At 39.6% G+C, this 21,361-nt stretch overlaps 1 protein-coding gene and 1 long non-coding RNA gene across 2 annotated transcripts; one reads left to right on the top strand and one right to left on the bottom strand.

The window, feature by feature from the left end:
* The first annotated feature begins 1,305 nt into the window (after positions 1-1,305).
* LOC131229758 (beta-ureidopropionase) lies at positions 1,306-13,610 on the top strand. The gene is made up of 6 exons (XM_058225779.1): positions 1,306-1,487; positions 7,425-7,532; positions 9,865-10,053; positions 10,439-10,666; positions 10,776-11,000; positions 13,189-13,610. The coding sequence occupies exons 1-6, from the start codon at positions 1,350-1,352 to the stop codon at positions 13,552-13,554; spliced, it is 1,254 nt and encodes a 417-aa protein (XP_058081762.1). The 5' UTR covers positions 1,306-1,349; the 3' UTR covers positions 13,555-13,610.
* Positions 13,611-15,599: 1,989 nt separating this feature from the next.
* On the bottom strand, positions 15,600-16,738 carry LOC131229772 (uncharacterized). Its single transcript, XR_009163582.1, has 3 exons — positions 16,590-16,738; positions 16,133-16,183; positions 15,600-15,865 (listed from the first exon to the last, which is right to left on the bottom strand). It is a non-coding gene; the product is annotated as an uncharacterized LOC131229772 (long non-coding RNA).
* Between the last annotated feature and the right edge of the window lie 4,623 nt (positions 16,739-21,361).

The following is a 21,361-nucleotide window of genomic DNA, read 5'->3' as shown; positions in this document are numbered from 1 at the left end:
CTGGATTCTAGTGTCCCGGAAAAAAATCAGCCAGATCTACACTTTAGATAGGCTACAACACAGGGAACATTTGGGATGGATGCCAACCGTAGGTTTGGTTGTGGGACCATATTGGCGTGTATTTTTCATCAAACCTGTTAATTAGGTGTAACTAACCAGAATGAAGTGAATATACAAAAGTCTCAGTGATCCAAAAATATGGTGGGCCATACCGCGTGAACTGAGAAATTTCACATTGTTCCTTTTTGTGTGGTCCATTGAAGTTTTTGTATGTACGGTTAAAATAATAGTAACTACCTGATGGACGGAGTGGATTTACAATTAGAATATGGTGGGACCAAAAGAACTGGGGCGATTTACACAGCTGCGTAAAACAGGTGATGTTGGAGATGTCAGTATCTTGCAGTCCCGCAGTTGAGGGATAGCCCAGACGCACGTTGAGAGCAGTACACGTGTGTGGGAATCTGAGCGGTTGATGAGATGAGACCCACTTTGAAGATGAACTGATGGAGAAAGGGAGCCGGGGAAATTACCAAGGAAGCATTGGAGATTGAAATCCTACCGTTGAAAACTTTTTGGGGCCCACAAAAGTTATGGTTCAAGCTGATATATATATTTTTCCCTTCATCCAGGCCTACGTGACCGTATGAACATGTTGAATGGAAAATAGACATCATGGTAGGTCTCTGGCAGTTTTCAACGGTACGAGTTCAATCCCCTACTGCTTCCTGTGGTGTGGCTTACTTGAGCATTAGATCTATTTAAGTTTTATGGTATAAGTATCTAAAATGATCTTTCAAAATATATGAACGGAGTGGATAAAACATGTAGATCACCTTGGGCCCCACAGAGACTCTGACATCACCGTCCGTCTCTAGGTCCTGGTGGGCGTTGTCCACGCAAAAGGAAGAAGATCTCAAGTCCAACCTGTTGGGCCACTAGGTATGATATACCCATTCAAGAACTTCCAAATTTTGAATTTAATGTAAAATCCAACTCGTTGAGAACGCTGGCCCATGACAAGGATCATCGTATGAAAATATCAGTCCTATCCAATCATCAGATTGTACACACCATAGAAAAAAATTCCAACCATTGATAAATATAAGGTACATGTGTGGTCCACTTGATAAGTGAATGTATCTGAATTTTGCATAGGATCATCTTCCTGGCAAGGCTAACCTATTTGATGAGTTGGATTTTTAATTCTCATGAAAAGTTGGAAGTTGTTCTATTATTAAACCGTGTTTCATGGTTCAACCGGTTGGACTCGAGACCTTCCCTGTGAAACGAGTGTTTTCATTTCGTTCCGCTTCAGCGACTATCTCTCAGTGTCTCAGCGAGAGAAAATGGCGGAGCTCGAGAACGCAGATGGGAAAGAAGAAGAACAAAAGGGACAGAAAGGAATTTCCAGAGACGGATCCGTCCATGGCTTCGAATCTCTCCATCGCCTTCTCAGCGCCTCTCTCAAACCAGAGATTTTCAATGTATTTTTTTTCCTTTTCCCCTCTCCATGCATCTCTATATTAGGGTTTCTGATCTGAAATTCAAGTTATGATGATTTGATTCTTGAATCAATTGACGGAGTGATCCGAAGAAACTACCTCTTACGAATTCTTTCCTTTTCATGAATTGATTTTTCTTTCGAGAAATGATTCATAGTTCCACACTTCATGAGCTTTGAATTGCACCATTCGGATGATCTTGTCCGTCAGAAAGTTGGTGTTCTATCTTAAAGACTTCCGATTTCCAATCCGGTATGGTTAGGATCATATGCTCGAACTGATTCTGTAGGGACACAAGCAATTCATGATGAGCCCCAGCAAATGGAAGGTTCAAGTTGTTGATTGGACCCGTGTTTCAATAGCTATACAGGCTATTGATTGGGTGGTTAGAATCGCCTGATGTTATTTTTGCGATGTTGTTCATTAAGGGCTTGTTTGATTTTTCAATTCACAGGGAAATACGGTGAAAATATGTAATAATTATTTCCCCCGTATTTACCTCACTTTTTATGATGTTTGATTTGACAACATGCATTTTTGACACAAAAATGGAGAATGTCACAACATATTTGTGGATCCCACCGTGATGCGTATCGCTTATCCACACCGTTAATCTATTATGCCTGATGAATTTATGGCATAAGCCAAAAAACGAGGCATATTGAAAGCTCAAGTGGACCACGCCACAAGAAAAAGGGAATCAAACACTTACCATTAAAAGCCTTTCAGGCCCACTGTTTCTTTTGGTGTGGGCCATTTGAGTGTTCAATCTGCCTTATTTTTCAGCTCATGCCTTAAAATATTGTGTTAAAACGACTAGACATAATGGATTTATCATATACATCACCTTGGGGTCCAAAAATTTAAAATAACTCTTTTAAACCGGTTTCCGAGGTAAAAAGTGCAGTGGATTTTCAAATGATTTTCAAATGGGTGAAATGGTAATAATTACTCATTTCACTGGTATTTACACAGCCACTGAAAATCAAACACGCCCTAAGTGTGAGTTGGACCTAATGGATAGTCCAGGTTGATGGATTGGATTGGTCACCAATGCCTATGCAACTAGTAGCGAAACATTATACTTCTATAACCAAAAGTAGAAAGGATGGATGCATTTGGCAGTCATATTGGGTGTAAATAATGGTTTGGGATACTGATCAAATGGTTAGAATCGTCTGATTGATGTGATCTTTTCTCTGTGGTTCATGAAGTGTGAATTGGACCAAATGGACAATCCAGATTGAATGATCGATCAATTGAACTGGCCACCTTTCCCTATGCAACTAGGAGCACTGCATTCTATCATATTGCCAAAAGTTAAAAAAAAAAGGATGGATGCATTTAGCAATCCTATTGAGTGCAAATGGTGGCTCCCTTCCGTCATCATAATCATAATCATTGTTTCCATAGTCTTCCTTGTCATCACCACCACCACCACCACCAAATGCTACTACTACTATTGTTTTCTTATTGTTATAGTTATTGCCATTATTTTGGTTTTTGTTATCACTATTACTGTTATTATCATTATCGATTCAGGATTAGGTTTATGACTAGGAGTCTGATGATAGTTCACCGCCATTTTTAAAACTGACCCATCTACATGTACGTAAATCCATACCATTCATACAAGGCCCATTGTTGATGGAGAATAGCCTGAAGTTTACACGGATGGATCGAGTTGTGCTCCATGCACAAGGCCCACAATTTGGACAATCCATCTTACCATGCATGGATGTAACAAGTAAAGTGGATGATCGGCCACCATTTGAAGTGATCTTTCAGTAAAAAAAATTAAAAAATTAAAAAATGGTGGTTATCTCTCACACTAGTCTAGGCCCGGGTTTTGTGGATGAAGAATGCAAGGTCATGTTGGTTTTATTTTGAAAAGAAAATATAAAAAAACGAGAGAAAACATGACTCTTAGAGACACCCTTACAAAAGTTCATTTACATGACTTTAGAATAGTCCCACATTGGAACTTGAAGTGGGATTTTTTCTCCTTTATATATGAAGGCATGTGTATAGATTTTGTATTGGTCCTTGGGTGTGATATGCCAAACACTGTGCGAGTGCCCCCCGCACTGTGCCATGACGTGCGTGCCAGGCTCGAACTTGTCTACATGATCTTCTTCTTTTTTTTCCTCTTTTTTTTTTTTTTTGAGTTTTTTGACCGAGTCTTGCGAGAAGGTTTTGGTTCAACGTTACGCATTATTGTATCGGTGTTGTGGTTGTTTTTTGTATGTTGGTTACCACATTTATGCCAAGTGGATGCCACGTGTAATCTTGGGTTTTTATATATAGAAACTTTCTAAGAAAATCTTTTAAAAAATCTCTTAGCCATCGCTTCCTCTATGCTCCCTCTATTTTTTACTATCATTATTTGAAGCAAAAAAATCTTTAATTTTTTTTCGGAAATAGAGCATCAGTTGTTGTGGTGTTGGAGTCGACGATTATTTGTCGATCAGCAGTTGTATCCCAAAGGCAGTCATGGCATTTCATCTATCCTGTTTTTTTGTGTGTGATATTCCAGGCCATTATGCTCAGAATTGTAGACATCGTAAAAGGAGGAACCACGCCAATGTAGCAGAAGTTAATAAAAATGATGAGGAGGAACAATTGGTGGCTATGATCACTGAGACTTGTGCAGTCAAAGTGAATAAAGGCCGGTGTCTTGACTGAGGAGCGACGAAGCAAATGGGTCGGACCAAACATGGTTCAAAACTTACGAACCGTCCCAACATATCACCAAGTTATTCATTTTGCTAGTTCAGCAACTGCCAAGTGGTTAGAGGAGGAACCGTGATTATGAAGTTCACCTTCGGACAAGAACTGGCACTTAAGGATGTTCTACTCATTCTGAAACTTAGGAAAAATCTTGTATCTCATCACCTACTAGATGAAGTTGCATTAAGGCTATGACTAAGTATAAACAAGTAGTCTTTTCTAAGAATGATTTTTTTGTGGGGAAAGCATACAAAGTAGATGGGATGTATAAACTTTCCGTTGATTCTAATAAAGCTTCTTCTTCTTCTTCTTTTGCTTACTCTGTTAGTGTTTGGCATGGTAGGTTGTGTCATATTAATCCCAAATATGTGAAACATACGAGTTCTTTGAAACTCATTCCCAAGTTAAGTGACAAAGAATCATTAGGAAAACGTTTGCACTGTAATAAGGCTAAAATAGCTAGGAAACCTTTCAAATCAATTGAAAGGAATTCTAAATTATTAGGCTTGTTACAAACAAATACTTGTGACCTGAAAGAAACCCAAACTACGGGTGGTAAAAGGTACTTTATTACCTTTATAGATGACCATTCTAGGTTTTGCCATATATATCTCATTAGGTTCAAAGATGAAGCGCTAAATATGTTTGAGATCTTTAAGGCCAAAGTAGAAAATCAGCTTAATTGTAAGATCAAAATTCTTAAAAGTGATAGGGGAGGTGAGTACACGTCTTCAAATTGTTGTTTTCATACCCATAATATCAACAAATTAAGCATAATCCGCAATAGAGTAAATCAGGAATAGTAAAAATAATCAAAAGTTAGAACATTTGCACCTAATTTGGGGATTAATAAAATGACAGAGATACAAAGAAAAAGTAGCAGAGGCGCGTAACTAGCTCGCTCTCCCGAAGACAATTTGGGACTATTTTCTGAACTAGATGAACAGGATAGATGAAACTCCATGACCACATTTGGTATACAACTATTGATCGACGAACAATCGTCGACTCCAACACCACAGCGGTTGATGCTCTATTTTTGGGGGAAAAAATAGAGAATTTTTTTTCTTCAAGTAATGATCGTAAAAAACAAAGTGAGTGGCGGTTGAGAGATTTTTTGCTTAGAAAGTTTCTATATATAGAAACTCGATATTACACGTGGCATCCACTTGGTGCAAAGATGGCAACCAACGTGCAAAAAACGGTCACATCACTGCTACAAGAACCTGCAATGTATAACCAAAATCTACTTGCAAGAGTCGATCAAAAAACGAAAAGATGGAAGAGAAAAAAATAAAAATAGATCATGTAAACAAGCCCGAACTTAAGCCCGGCCCGGCACATCACGACACAGCGTGGTGAGCGTGCACTTGCATGTGGTGTTTGGCATACCATACCTAAGGACCAATACAAAACCTATACACATGCCTTCATATATAATAAATGAGAAAAAAATCCCATTTCAAGTTCCAATGTGGGACTATTCTAAAGCCATGTTAAGGAGCTTTTACAAGGGTGTCTCCAAGAGTCATGTTTTCTCTTTCTTTTTCATTCTCTTTTCAAAACTAAACCAACAGGTCCTACTTGGATGTCACGCTATTTGGGTTGGAACAAAAAGCTTTGTGGCGTGTAACTATAGCTACTAAATATGGTTCGATCTGGGCGAGTGGTGCACGATGGGATCCTCTTATTACAGGACTTCGGCAATCTGGAAAGAGTTCTTTCAATTATGGATAGTTTCAATGCTAGAGTCTCCTACCGTGTTGGGGATGGTACAAGGATTTGATTTTGGGAAGATGTTTGGGCAGGAAACTCAGCATTAGGAAGCTTATTTCCAAACCTAGCCAGGTTATCTCCCACTCGAAATATTTTTGTGGCGGATTGTTTCATCTCTTCAGGGATGTCAGGTGTGTGCCCTTGGCTGATGGTAATTCCGACGGTCTAGTTTGGAGGTATGATCCTTTTGGTGTTTTACAGTCAGGTCCTTCTATGCATTTCTACATAAGGAGGATTGGAATGGGGAGTGTCAAGAGACGACATATGTCTAACATTATGGAGGTCACCTGAAAGTGGCAGCTTTTTGTTGGCTTGTTGGTAAGGGAAGAGTTCTTACGGTGGACAATCTTCAGAAAAAAGGAATGATCCTCCCAAACGTTGCTTCATGTGTAATGCCGACACGGTGTGGATCAATCATCTTTTCCTCCATTGTTTGTTTGCTACTAAGATTTGACGTGGCCTCTTAGCTCCTCTTCATCTTTCTTGGACCATGCCATCATCGATGGGTCAGCTTTTGGTGGCTTGGCACGGGGTGGACGTTGGCACTTTTTGGAGGCTTTGCTTGCTTTTACAGGGCTTTGGGTGATTTGGCTTTTCATAATGTTTCATGTAATGATCATTGGGTGTTAGGAAGAGTTTGGGGCTTCGTTTCTAAATGGGATTGGTGTGCTGTAGGGGAGAGTTCTTTACAATTGTTGTTAAGTAGATCTTTTTCTCTTTTGGTTGGGGGGCGGGGGGATCTGCATCAGTTTGTATTCTTTGTCTCCTCTGTTACTTGTTTATAATTTTTATTTTTTTTTAAAGTGTTTACTTTCCCAAAAAAAAACCGATTAAACTCATTTTCTGCACAAATATCATATGTTAGAGCACTGACCTCACGTTTTAGGGTGTCAATGGCCAAGGACTGCATTGTCCCATGAAGGTCTTTGTAATAGACAGTTAGGGTCACTCATTCATTGGCATGCCTGAGGGGTTGTGTATTTCTGAACACCTTAAACAATTTTTTTCAAAATTTTTTCGGTAAAGGAGCAGGCTGTTTTCCCTAGATATCATCCAGCTGGCAGGAAATAAAAATAAATGGAAAATCAGCGTCGCTGAACAAGCCCTGAGTTATCTTGTATAATCAATGCTTGAAATGACTGAAAATCTCCTGTCTGTTTCAAATAAATAGGGCTTTGTTTTAAAGCTGACTTAACATATTTCAAGGATTTTGGCTCCAAACTTGATTGAACAGAGTGGAAATGATTTGACCTTTGATAAACATGTTCTTATGGAATTAAGGTTTGGATAATTTGGTTGAATTAAGATTTAGATATTTCTTATAAACATTTTTTATGTATTGTTTTCAGTATTTTAAACACCTTTAGTAGGGAAATCTCCTGTAAATCCTCATATAGCATCACTTTTTTGCAGGAAGTCAGCCGCATGCTTCTAGGGCTGAACTGTGGAAGTGCTCTCAAAACAATTGATTTGCCCCCGTCTGCAATTTCCCTCTCCTCAAAATATGATTTTGATGTGCAAGTAAGTTCCACCGTTCTTGTCGTCAAAAGACCGTAGTCACTGTACTTGGTAGAAGTGAACAGATTGAATTCATGTCATTAGATCAGAGATTAGTTTAACTGTCATGTTGCGTGAGCATTTTATTTTGCAGAGTTTCTTGATTTTTGTACACTAAGTCTACTTTGCTTAGCAACTGCTCCTCCATGACCCTATTTTGCTTCCTCACCCTATAGGAATGTACATGTAATAGATGCGTTGGGAGTCAGTACTGTTTGGGTTGTGCTTGTGCAAGTGATGTCAAACTTCAATATGCAATGACCAGTCCCAAGGGCCTGCGTAAAAAAAGAAAGGTTGATGTTTGATGAGCAATTGATTGTAAAACTTTTGCCGGTCTACCATTGTAAAACTTTTGTCAATCTTCAATCTGCAATGACCAGTCCCAAGGGCCTGCATAAAGAAAAAAAAAGGTTGATGTTTGATGAGCAACTGATTGTAAAACTTTTGCCTGTCTACCATTTAAGGGCTTGCGACAAATTTCTGAGAGAAAGGATAAGATGACAATGATGACAACTTGTTTCTTGTATATTGAGCTTGTGCAAGTGAGACCCATGGTTCAGTGATCCAGATTCCAAACTGTTGATCTGATGGGCTGTACTGTGGATGCAGCATGACCCAACGAGCCATCCTTTCAAACAATCCTAATCCTTCATGACGTTGAGAATAGAGGTGAAGAAAAATAATACCACAAAGGGCCAAAGATTGGATAACTAGGATCATTTAATCCATCTGCAGTGGGACTTATCAGATTAACAGTCTGGATGGCGGAACCATGGGCTCCACCTGTACAGATTCAATGCCCAAGACCGAAGGATCAAATAATTTCTCTTTCCTTTTGCAGTGACTAAAGAGCATAAAAAATAAAAGATACAAAATAACTAAAAATGGGGAATTATCAGCAGACATGCATAATAAGGAAATAGGCAATGTTCGACTAAGCAAGATGTTGCTTCTTCTTTTTTCTTGGCCAGAAAACATACAAGTTGGGCTATCTCTACTTGAAACAAAGTGTTTACACAATCCTCCCATCATAATGGGCAATGCCCGAGGAATCTCCCACATCAGAAAATCTTAGCCACAGGATTGATGGACTTTGTTCATTGTTCATAGACCATATTTCCTTTTCAAGTTCACTTGCAGCCACCAGACGGTTAAGATTATGCTACGTCGTAGTTTTGGTGGTATTGCCTATCCACGATGGGTCCTTGTGAAATGTATGGTTTACCAATGGCGGCCCCCTTCTGCACTGTTGTTGACACAGGCAAAACAAGTCATTTTATTTAACCAAGGAGCATATAATAGCTCAGCTTTAAAACAGAAGGGTAAGCTATAATATGGGCATGCAGCCCAACTTGTAATTAGCCCCAGTCCATGGCATGGCTACTTAGTCAAGTAGACAATCCCCTTGCATATGGATATAGGAACTTCAACAGTTCTGCCCATGCTAGGATATCAAAGGCCTCATGTGAATAGATGGCAATATCCATGAGTTTGTTTTTATAGATAACAAACTGTCATGTTTTCACTGAGTGAAAGATTAATGAAGGTTATATGGAGTACCATACACATTCAAGAGTTGGTCCTGTATATGATATGCAAGTTGGTCATGAGTGAGTGCAGATGCAAAAATTTGTTAGGCTAATCGTCTTATTCGATTGCAGTTTCCATTTTGGTCCACCAGTGCTTGCTTAATTTGTCAAGTGTCCCAGCTTTTCCTTGTTCATATTTGTGGCATCTTATATCCTTTGTGATGCTGGTGCTACATAATATGAGTAATCGCATTCGAACCCGGGGCCTCAATGTTGAAATGCAGGCTGTCTACCATTGAGCAATGGGCCCGAACCCGTTCATTAACTTTTTGTTATCTATATTAATGTTATTCATTCATGCATACAGGTTTATTGTTTATGCTTTCACATCAGCTCATTCCTCAGATGTTCATTTATATTGTCTGAAAATATTACCATTTGTATGGTTAGGTATGTGATTGCAGCATATTTTGAACCAGCAGATTTGCTTACGTGGTTCATGCCCATAGTTTGCATGTGTGGTTAGCCCAAGTGAACCATGCAAAACTGTAACCATATACAATAACGCATGATCCTACCTGTAGAAGCTGATAAATCCTTTCTTGGGCTTCACTGATAATGGTGGCCACATGGTTTGTTTTCTTGTTGAAATTTAGTTCAACAAATCAATTCACATGCCTTTGAAGAGTCTGTTGAACTTTGCAGAGCATAAGAACTCATTCTTTTTAAAACAATTTTCAATATAATTGATTCCAATAATTTTGCAGGCTTTCTGCTTTCGTGCTGACAGAGAGTTGTTGCGGGAACCTCGAATAGTTCGAGTCGGTCTCATTCAAAACTCCATTGTTCTTCCAACGACCGCACCATTTTCTGACCAAAAGAAGGCCATCATGCAGAGGCTGAAACCCATGATTGATGCAGCCGGTGCTTCCGGTGTCAACATTCTATGCTTACAAGTGAGTGTTGTGTGTGGATGAATTTGTTTTAAGGGTGTACATAGGTTGGGCCGGACTATGGCTTGACCAAGCATGGCCCGTAACCAACATACCGAGGTCCAGCCCCTGCCAAACCTGCCAGTCAAGTAACTAGCTCGGTAATGATATCCACAAGTCAGCGTAGGGCTGGCCTGTCCTATTGGTCCTTTACACCCATGCGCTGCCGATTTAGTCATCGAACATCAAAAGTATAGACCGGCCTGTGGACCTCTAGACTCAGCCCAGTGTAGCCTTGCCCACTCCCCCCGTAATTTCGATATGTCCATCCGTTTTTTTTTTTTGTTTTTTTTTCATTTATTTTTAATTCAATCGGAATCTCAGTCTGTAACACTATAATGTGATCCAGGAGGCATGGACAATGCCATTTGCATTTTGCACTCGTGAGAAGAGATGGTGTGAATTTGCCGAGCCTGTTGATGGAGAATCAACCCAATTTCTTCAGGACCTTGCACGGAAATACAACATGGTTGTGGTGAGTCCAATTCTCGAAAGGGATGTTAACCATGGAGAAACTCTGTGGAACACCGCAATTATTATTGGAAACCATGGCAACATAATTGGCAAGCATCGAAAAGTAAGTATTAAGCCATTCGCTAAAACATTCGATGCATTTTCCCTGTTTTCTGGTTTGCAGTTCTTACTGTTTCAATTTATTTGGAATTCCTTACATGGATGGATGTCAGAATCACATCCCTAGAGTTGGGGATTTCAATGAGAGCACGTACTATATGGAAGGAAACACCGGGCATCCTGTCTTCGAGACTGCATTTGGGAAGATCGCAATAAATATCTGTTATGGAAGGCACCATCCTTTGAATTGGTTGGCATTTGGATTGAACGGTGCTGAGATCGTTTTTAACCCTTCTGCCACCGTTGGAGAGCTCAGCGAGCCTATGTGGCCAATTGAGGTTGTACCCCTTCTAACCTTCTTTGTTTTCCCTCCTTTTTTTCTTGGAAATTGCATGAGGAATTGCATTGTTCTGCATCTGCTTGCTGTTTACTCTGTTGTCGTGCAACAGTGGAGAATGCCTTTCTGAGCATGAACTGAAAGACGTAACTTTGTTGAGCCTACTGTTTGTTTTGGGGGGAATACAAAGGCCACTTGTGTGGGTAGGATTTCAAATCTTAGTCTTGCCAATGTGGTTTGCGCATGAGATCTAGGTGGGCCCTGCTGTATTATGTGCCGTGTATCGCAGAGCGATCATTCCCATGAGCCTAAGTCGTGGACTTAGCCAAATTTATGTTATTTCGTACACGAGGTTTTGTACATGTGTGTAGAGAATTCTAAAATAGAGGAAAAGTGGTTGGAAAGTTTCAGAGTTGTGTGGAGAGGTCTAAAGTTGTTTTGAATGGTGTAGATTGCGTAGAGATATCTGGAAATTTCTAGAGAACTCTAGTGGAGTCTTGTAGAAAAGTGTGGAATATTCTAGAAAAGTTTTAGAGGGTTGTTGGCCGTTGACGAGTGTCATGCTATGTGGCATAATCCTATCCGTACATGTGTAGGTTCTGGATCCTTCCTAACTCTATGGGGTCCTTATTTGTAAAGCATCCAAGAGAAGTTATAGTCTTGAGAGCTCTAGTGAATACAAGGTGTTCTTGCAAACACTTGTGTCTCTCTTGCATTCTAGTGAACTTTGGTGCTTAGCACATGGAGCGTGCACTTGGAGAAGGCTGACTCGTTCACTACAGGACTGAGATGAGTGCCACACGATCTACGCTTGGTGAAGCACTTTGTGCCGTGGCATGTGGCTCAAAAATCAGGCCGGTCCAATCATCGGGTCATTGTATGGATTTTTTTTGTAAGGTCCTAGGTGGAAGACATGTCAGAGATTCGGGCATACGGCACACTTGTCAGAGGTCCAAGTCATTCATCAGATAGGGTACACCAGAACATGCCGTGTACCTAAAATATGGTGGTCCACTGATCAGGAGGTGAAACTTGTATAAGAAAATGGGTGTCTAGAAACAAAAGCCCGTCATCCAACTTCAATGTGCATGTGTGGCTTTCTTGTTGAATGTACTACCCCAATTTTGGTTTATAACATGTTGATATTGCACTCTTTGAAGAATGGCTTGGATCATGGTTAAAATTATTGTGTACCATATCTGTATCGGTGACCACTGATACACAATACAATACAAATTGTTTTGCCGATACAGCCGATTTATTGGGTGTATCAGTGTCAAATTTTCAAAGGTCAAAAAAATTGAAATAATATTTTATATTGTATTCTTGTCTACTTTTTGTTTTTTCAATTAAAAATACTTTTTTATGCATTGATAAATGACATTAGTATTTTTCTTAAGGATTAATTAAGGGCCCATTTAGATACCACCTAATAAGTTATTTTTTCTACTTATAGCAGTAGATAAGTAACTTATTTGGGATAAGTGAGTTTGGTTTAAGATCAATTATAAGTAACTTTTTTACTTAAAAGTTATACTTAATCACTTCAGCTTAATAAGTAGAAACCAAGATAAGTTACTTGAGGCATAAGTAGCTCAAGTAATTTAGGATCCTTACTCTTGCTCTAGTGGTAGACTCTCAAGAGTTTCAACACCCGTTCAAGGGGTTCGAGTATCCATAGGTGGCGAAATCCCACTATGGCGTGAGTGTGTGGGAAAAAAAAAAGAGTAGCTCAAGTAATTTGCAATCCAAACGACCCCTAAATAACAAAATATGTATTTTTTTATTTTTTCCTCATGACATTTCTTTGATACATGGTAAGTATCTATTTATCGTATCAGTCATGATTGATACATGATACGTATCGGCCGATATTTAAAACCATGGCTTGGATCATTGCCATGTCTACCTATGTCTATGATGTGTTTCTGCTCCCTCACTTGATCGGCCCTCACTTAGTCACAGCCCTTTTTTTTTTTCTAACAAACATTCTTTTTGTACACATGGGCCACTTGATGACTAGACTGCCCGAATGCTCTAGTCAAGATGCGTTTTGGGAAAGACACATGTTGTGAGTCACACCTATTAAACAGCCTATATTCCACATGTGCCACATCAAGTAGCCTATCTGGTCTCTGCTTTCATTGCTTATGGAAGTGATTTGAATTTTGGTATGCATTGTGTTGCAGGCTCGTAACGCTGCTATCGCGAACAGTTATTATGTTGCTTCTATCAATCGTGTTGGGACTGAGGTCTTCCCCAATCCGTTCACTTCGGGCGATGGGAAGCCTCAACATGCGGATTTTGGACATTTTTATGGGTCAAGCTACTTTTCAGCTCCAGACGCATCATGCACGCCATCCCTCTCTCGGTGTAGGGACGGTTTGATAATATCCGACATGGATCTCAACCTCTGTAGGCAGCTGAAAGATAAGTGGGGTTTCCGAATGACGGCCCGCTATGATCTGTATGCAGAGTTGCTTTCCCAATATGTGAAGCCAGATTTCGAGCCCCAGGTCATTACAGATCCCTCATTACAGAAGAGACCTTTGTAGGTTGATGTAAATGAGGCACTGGTAATAAAGTTTTCTATCTGAAAGAATTTGGTGAACTTTTCGATCTCAGAAGCAACTGATGTTTTTAATGCGTTCGGTGCATTGTTGCATGTGAATGAATGTTGATTTCCAAATTGACGTAGAGTACACTTCTGCTGGTGATTGGGGCTGTGTTTGGATGCAAATTGCAATTTGGAGCCTAGACCCTCTATGAACACATAAGAGGGCTTGTATGTTGAACTTAACCTAAATGCGATGTGCAGACCATTGCATGATGTGTGTTTTACATCCTATTCATTCATCATGTGCGGCCTGATGTTATGCTTGGTGCCCAAAATTAGGCTGATCCAAAACATAGGTAGGCCACATGATGTGCAATCATGCCAAAAACTTCTAAAATCCTGTGGTGTGAGCTGCATGGCCCACAGGAGGGAATGGACTGATTTAGGTGGTCTACACTTATCTGGGATGTGCATCTTCTGACTCAATGGGTTGGATGGCATATACAAAACAATATGGTATTTCCATCTCTACTGTTCCCTCTGGTGTCCAGCTGAGTTTTGGATTGGCCTGACTTTTGGGCATCGAGTGGAACATGAAGGGTTGCACATGATGGACGGATTGGATATCATGCAGACATAGTGGTGGACCCACCGTGTTGTAGTTTAAGGCTCATGATTGCAATTTAATTGGATAGTGCATCCAAACACGCCCTGAGTAAAACATTGAGAGGAAATGGGCATTTTTCTTATTCTGTTTCCACAACCCTGCGAAAGCATTTGATGATCAAAGTTCTTCATATGGTGGGACCAATAGTGGATGGGAGGGTACCCCAATAATTTCTCATCAGAATATTATGACTGTCCGATTTGGCACCGTTTAGCGTGGAGCGTCAATCAGATTTACTGGATTCATCTGTTATGGTGATAATGGGGCATGGCCCAGTTCACGAACGGTAACACCTAATGAACGGTCTTGATTGCCGAAAGCTGCCTCCCACCCGAACAACAAAATGCCTTTTCTTTCAATGGAGCGTAAAATCCCCGGGTAGAATTTGCAAATGCATCATGGAAAAACACATGGTCACAAATGTTACGTTTGATCTGTGTGGGGCCCAGCTGTGATGTTTAGGTGGAATCCAAACCATCCATCTGGTGGGCCCCTTTATTTTCGCGGTGTATCCCAAGAGCCATCCTGATCCAAAACACAGGCGAGATGCCAAGGGAGCAACGCAGAATCATGCCTAAAACCTATATAAGTAGGTGGTGAGGCCCACCTGAGTTTTCAACTAGCCTAATTTTTAGTGGGTCCCTTCATCCTGGTGGGGCCCACATGATGACCGAGTTGGATGGGATGTGCACAGCACAATTGACCCCACCGTCCCAACACACACTGATAGCTGCACTGAAAATGCGAAGCCCCATGCATAGGGATGTCAATGGGCCACACCCAGTCATAGTAAATGCAAAGGTTTGAATGGGTCCGGTTTGTCTGACCATTGGATTAGTGTTTGAGAAATGGATGATCTATTTTGAGTAGGCAGAACAGGTCTAAGCAATGATATGGACCATCCGGTGTGTGAGTCTTGCCTTTGATTGCCATCCCTCTCAAATTGCTTTGATTAGTTGAGCCTAATCATTACTTTCAAATCATATGAACCACACTGAGATTAGAGGTTTAGGAAATAAAAGGTTTATATTGAGTATAATGTATAGGTCTAAGTTTGAATGACCCATTAAGTGGGACCTACATTCAAATTTATATTCATCTCAATTCACTTTGACCAAATAATATGACTTTGGAAAATGAATGGCAGTTAATTAAAGTGATAAAACCAAAATAGTTAATTCAAATTGAAAAGCATTTCTCGATGTTAAGTCCATAAAAATTATTTTTTTGCCAGTTACATATCGAAGAGTGTGTGTGTGTGTGTGTGTATCAAGGTAAATTTCATTTAAATGGTCCAAGCAAACGCCCCACAATAATTTAATCAATGCATTTTATTATCAAAGAAGATAATGTTATAAAGAGAAATGGATCCACATTGTCAGACATTTTTACAAAAGTTATTACTTCAAATAATATAACTTTTAAGCTAAATGCTTTATCATCTTTTGTTTTTGTAGTAATCTCCATCTCCATTGTGATCAACAGTTGATAAGCCTTTAAAATTAAGAAAGCCAAGAGCCCACATACAAGAACTATCTTATTCTAAACCAGATCGGTTTTACATTTTATTAGTAATTAGGCGAAAATATGTCAATTGAAGCTTCATTCCATGACTAGAGCATACCAGCAGCACCCGCAAAACCTGCACAATATATTGTGTGAACCAATTAATGGAGTGGATGCTATTGGAGCCGATCTCCACTACATATGTAGTCACATGTTGTGAGCCCCAAGAGTCTGATGGATTTGATCAATGATCATGTGTTCCTATGATGATTGCAAAATAGGACTGGTATTTACTACCATCTTATCCCAAAAATGATAATCATACCCCCACTAAAATTCAAGAGTCATGATTTGTCATTAATAGAAAAGGTGGGACAAAAAAAAAATAGATTAAAGTGATTACCAGGGTCACATTGTACTTGACACTTGCGGTCGCAACTTTCAATCTTACTCTCTGCAAAAAACATAAGAAAGAAAATTTCAGTAACAGGCCCAGCACTCTCATGGCTCACCTTGGATGGACTGCAATGGAAAAACAATTGTGGGCTTAACTTTGGGCCTTTCACCCACTTAGTGATTTACAAGTCAATAATCGGACCATTAAGATGAGCCTATCGATATGATGTGGATAAAATTGGTAGGCCCTACCATATGCACAAGCATTTTAGGCACATAGGCCTATGATTGGGCAATAAAAGTCCATAGTAAAGCCTATTTATATCCATCATAGGCCCATCTAGGTAATTTTTTGGATCCATTGGCATGGGCTATGACTAGAAAATCTAGGCCATCGAATAAATTGGTCATGTTAGGGATGACCATGGCCAACCGGGATCCAATGACTCATGACTGGGACTTACGGTCTTCTCCAACGCAATTCAATGTGCAGGCATCGTGGCACTCAAATGCATCAGTTGAGTGGGCCTCCTCCATCTGGGAGGCTACAAAGACTAACAAGAGAACCAAAGCTGCAATCTTCTTCATCTTTCTTCCTTCACATCAACCCCACCAACTTTTTCCTGTTTATATACAAAGAGCACTAATCAAACACCCTCCTCCTTTCACAAAATTACACAAATTACCACCTGAGTTCTAGGAGAGCTTATGGTTTGGCTAATTTTAAGGAAAGAGGGTTGAATGTTTAAACATTGAAAACGTTATTACTAGAATTCAGTTGAGAGCGATTTGATTGGTTGTACAGTGGCATTGGTATGCATGTCGCATATGTCCACTTGACAAATTGTATGGATCTTGAACACATGTGATGCATTGGTATGCATGTGGCATATGTCCACATATAATCTAGGTTGGAAAATGTGTTGACCATAGTGTCAAGAGGATTGCATTCGATGGGTAACACCGAGTTCGGTTGGGCTATGACTATGAGTCCCACCCTATATATACGTTGTATTTCCACACCTTCTATCCGTTTTTTTAGGGCATGAGCCAAAAAATGAAGTAGATCCAAATGGCAGGTGGACCATACCTTAAGAAACAATGGGGATTCAACACCCACTATTAAAAACTTCCTAGGGCCAATTGTAATGTTTATTTGCCATCCAACCAGTTGATAAGGTAACTCAGGCTTGGATGAAGGGACAACATAAATATCAGCTTCATCTAAAACTTGTGGCCCACCATAAGTTTTTAATGATTAATCACTATTTCCTGTGGTGTGGTCCACCTAAGGCTTGGATATATATTGTTTTCGGGCTCATGCCCTGAAATAATCTAAAACTTCTGTATCTCTCAATAAGTTTTCAACCATAAGCTATCAATTCCCGCTATTTCCTATGGTGTGGTCTACTTGGGCTTCTGACCTCCCTTTTTTTTTTTTTTTTCTTTTTTCTTTTTGCCTAAATGAGCTGGCAAAATATACAACAACGCGGATGAAACACATACTGATTGTGTCCCACCGGTATGTGTAGCCCCATTCCCCAATGGGTTTCACATGCTAAGATGGTCTGATGATAGGATCTGCCAGTATTCTCTGTTCTACGGTAGATTAGTTATGTGCCATTCATCATCCTTTTATGATAATGCGACCTTCTGTTTTTTAGTATGATGCCATTAAAATTTTTATTTTCAATGTTGTAATTCTTCTAATATTTAGTGCAATGTAAGTCTCTTATAGTAGCCCATATATTATAGTACCAAGAAAACCGACGGTTCATATCATTGGACCGTCTTAACATGTGTGTCCATGGTGGGGGTAAAACGAACTTAACTTACAATTGCACATACTCGAAGATAAGGCTCAACCAGGCTCGAGACCTATGCTTAGGGTTTAAAAATATAAGCTTGGTGTTCGAGTCAAACCAGGCTTGGCTTGACTCAGGCTTGGCTAATAAATGAATGGCCCCATCCCGAACCATTGGCATGGTTCAATCATCAATTGGGTCACCTTTTTGTATAAAATGAATGGGCATGTTAAAAGAACTTGTTGGCAATTGGTATTTAAACGTATATGTGTAGTTTAAATTAAGTGTGCGACTCGGGTGGGTTGTGTCGAGATCCAACCCATGCCTAACCCAACCTCAAGAGGACAATCTATCCACAACACTATTTTGACCCTTGACTGACCTAAGGTCCTAAAGGCAAGCAAGGAGAAGGATGACTGGGAATACTGTATAATCAATCGATGATTCAGGTATGTTTTATTCCTTTTTTATTATACTTCTTGAATAAGTGCATGAGAAATTCGAATACAGTTTCAATTCAACATGTGGTACCAGAGCAACCCACACATGTCCCTTGAGGTTGTTTTCGGATGAGTTGTTGCAAAACCCTTTGTGCAGTTGTGGCATTGTGATAAGAGGTGTTAACAACTAGAGGTGTACACAAACCGAGCTAGCTCGACTCGACTCGAAAAAGCTCAATTCGATTTGGTTCGAAGCTGAGTTCGAGCCGAGTCAAGCTGATTTTTTTAGCTCAAAAATAAGTTTGAACCGAGTTCAAGCTGGCCCCAGCTCGACTCGACTCGGATTGAACCAGTTCAATGACTCAGTTACTTTGATATTAATGTTGCTCACCAAGTGTTTGATGACATGACTAAACGAAGTGTGGCCGGTGGGAAGAAGGTATGTATATGAAACCAATACCTTTTTTTTCTTGATTTTTATGTTGCTTATAAGGTGTTGGATAAAATACCTATAAAACCATTGTTGTTGTCTTAAATACAGTGAGATTCTAAAGGTGCAGTCCAGGTGTTTGTGAAAATGCTACGCAGGCGAACTCAGCTCGAACTGGCCTGAGCTGCTGACTAAACCGAGCCAAGCTGGCCAGTCGAGCTCGAGGACCGAGCCGAGCCGAGTTCGAGCTGAGGCGAGCTCGACTCGGTTCGACTCGACTCTATGCAGGTCTTAAATCCTGGAAGTGTCTAATACCCAGCCTGAGCACCAATAAGCATCAAAATCTTATCCACTTGGACAATAGCACTATTTCCGAGAGCCAACAGCGGCATGGGAAACGAGTCATGGACCCATCGCTAGGTGTGGCGTGAGATCTTGCAACCCCTTCTGATATTAGTAATAATATATTTATTTTAAAAAAAGAAAAAGAAAAAGAGAGAGAGGATAAGGGCTTGTTTGGATGCCTATAACTTTTCTAAAATGTAACAAAGTTATAGGTGACTTTGTTACAGTTAATGTTTGGAGGAGGAAAGTCACAGATAACTTTCTCTCAACCTGTGACTTTCTTACAAGAGAAAAAGACGAAAATGATACAGGCACTTGAGTCATTTTTCAAGTTACCTGTATCTTTGATACAAGTAACAGTTGGAAATTTTGAAATAAAATTTTTTGGAAAGAATTGCAGTTTGCATTGAAGAGGCCTACGTATATTTAAAATTTCTGAAAATAATCGCAACTTCCGTCTCCAATGTCTCATTCTCCTTCTCCCTCTCCCTCTCCCAGTCTCCTTCTCCCTCTCCGATCTAGCTTCAGCAGGGTTAGAAAACCCCTTTCTTTCTTTCCTTTTTTTTCCTTTCCTTTTTTCTTTTTTTTTTCGTCAACCCTAACGAAGGTAGTTTGGCTAGAGGCGTGGGTAATGTCCGATGGTTTATGGGGTCCACCATCTTGTATTTGTTTTATCCATGCCATCCATTCATTATTTTGGATTGTTTTAGGGCTTGATTCTAAAAATGAGGCATATCTAAATCTAAGGTGGACCACACCTCACAAAATAGTAATGATTGAAAGTCCACCATTAAAGAACTCCTTGGGCCACCGTAATGTTTGTTTCACATCCAACCTGTTGATTAGGTCAGAAAGACCTGGGTGAAGGGGACAAAACAAATATCAGTTTGATCCAAAACATCAGTGGCCCACCAAAAGTATTTAATGGTGGGCGTTCAATCAACATTGTTTCTAGTGATTTGGTCTACTTGAGATTTTGATGTACCTTATTTTTAGGCTGATGACTTAAAATGATCTAGAATAATGGATAGATGGTGTGGATAAAACAAATACATCATAGCGGGGCCCACATAACATGTTAGCAGCCCATGGACACTAGTCAACTAAAAGTGACTACTACTGATGGTGCTATGTAGCCCCACCATGATTTATGTGTTATATCCATGACCTTCATCCATTTCTAATTATTATTTTAGGGAACGTTCAACTCTCATGTGGACCACACCACATGAAACAGTGGTGACATAATGTATGAAATTTATATCAATGTCATTCCATTGTTCATTTTGTATAAGTGGTTGGTGTAACTTGTCCCCAAGTAGGTCCCAAATTTGTTTTAACATATGGTTTTTTAAGCACTCCCAATTTCTATTTGCATTAAGATTCCTGAACGTCCTCAGGTGTTTTGAAATTGAGTGCCCACTGCATTGTTAACATATCCATTTTCAAACAGTCTCAAGTTCCATTTGCATATGGATTCTTACTTGTTGTCAAATAGTGAGAAATTGAGGGTACATCGAAGTGTTAAGATATCTGGTTTTAAACAATCCCTTGATATTGGTCCATTTTAATAATGTCCCACTTTGAGATTTTAACCGCTAATGCAAAATTCGGTAGAAGCAACTTCTTATGCTTGTGATTTCTTTTTAACTGATCCTTGCCAACAAGAGTCACTCCTGTGGAAAATTTTTGCTTGGATATCTTACCTCAAGTTTTTTTTCCTACATTACAAGCATTTCAAAAACGTGAGTCCACTTTTATGACTCACTTGTTGATTTGTTTAACCTAAGAATCAACCAAACTATTCATTTACATGAGCTTAATAAAATGGAATAATTTTATCCAATCTTTTTTACGTGTTAATCTAATTTTTCAACAATTTCCTATTTCAAGCTCTACTTAGCATGAATATGCAACTTATTACCTATAATAAAGTTACAAGTTATCCAAACACAAAAATAAGTTACCTGTAAGTAAGTTACAACTTATATCCAAATAAGATTATCTGTAACTTTTTTTCACCTGTAAGTAAGTCACATTTAACCTTCTTATCATTGTCAGATGTAATCGAAGCAATCATTGTCGATTCCAGTGAATAACAGGGGCTCTGGCTTTAATTTTTGGCATCATTATTGTTGATGAAGAAGGATTGCAATGATGCAACCAATGTCGATGGAAGACCTTGTCTCGATAACGTTTTGGATAGATCTATAAAC

This window comes from Magnolia sinica, chromosome 16 (genome assembly GCF_029962835.1).
Source record: "Magnolia sinica isolate HGM2019 chromosome 16, MsV1, whole genome shotgun sequence".
NCBI lineage: Eukaryota > Viridiplantae > Streptophyta > Magnoliopsida > Magnoliales > Magnoliaceae > Magnolia > Magnolia sinica.
This window is presented reverse-complemented; position numbering and strand designations above follow the sequence as displayed.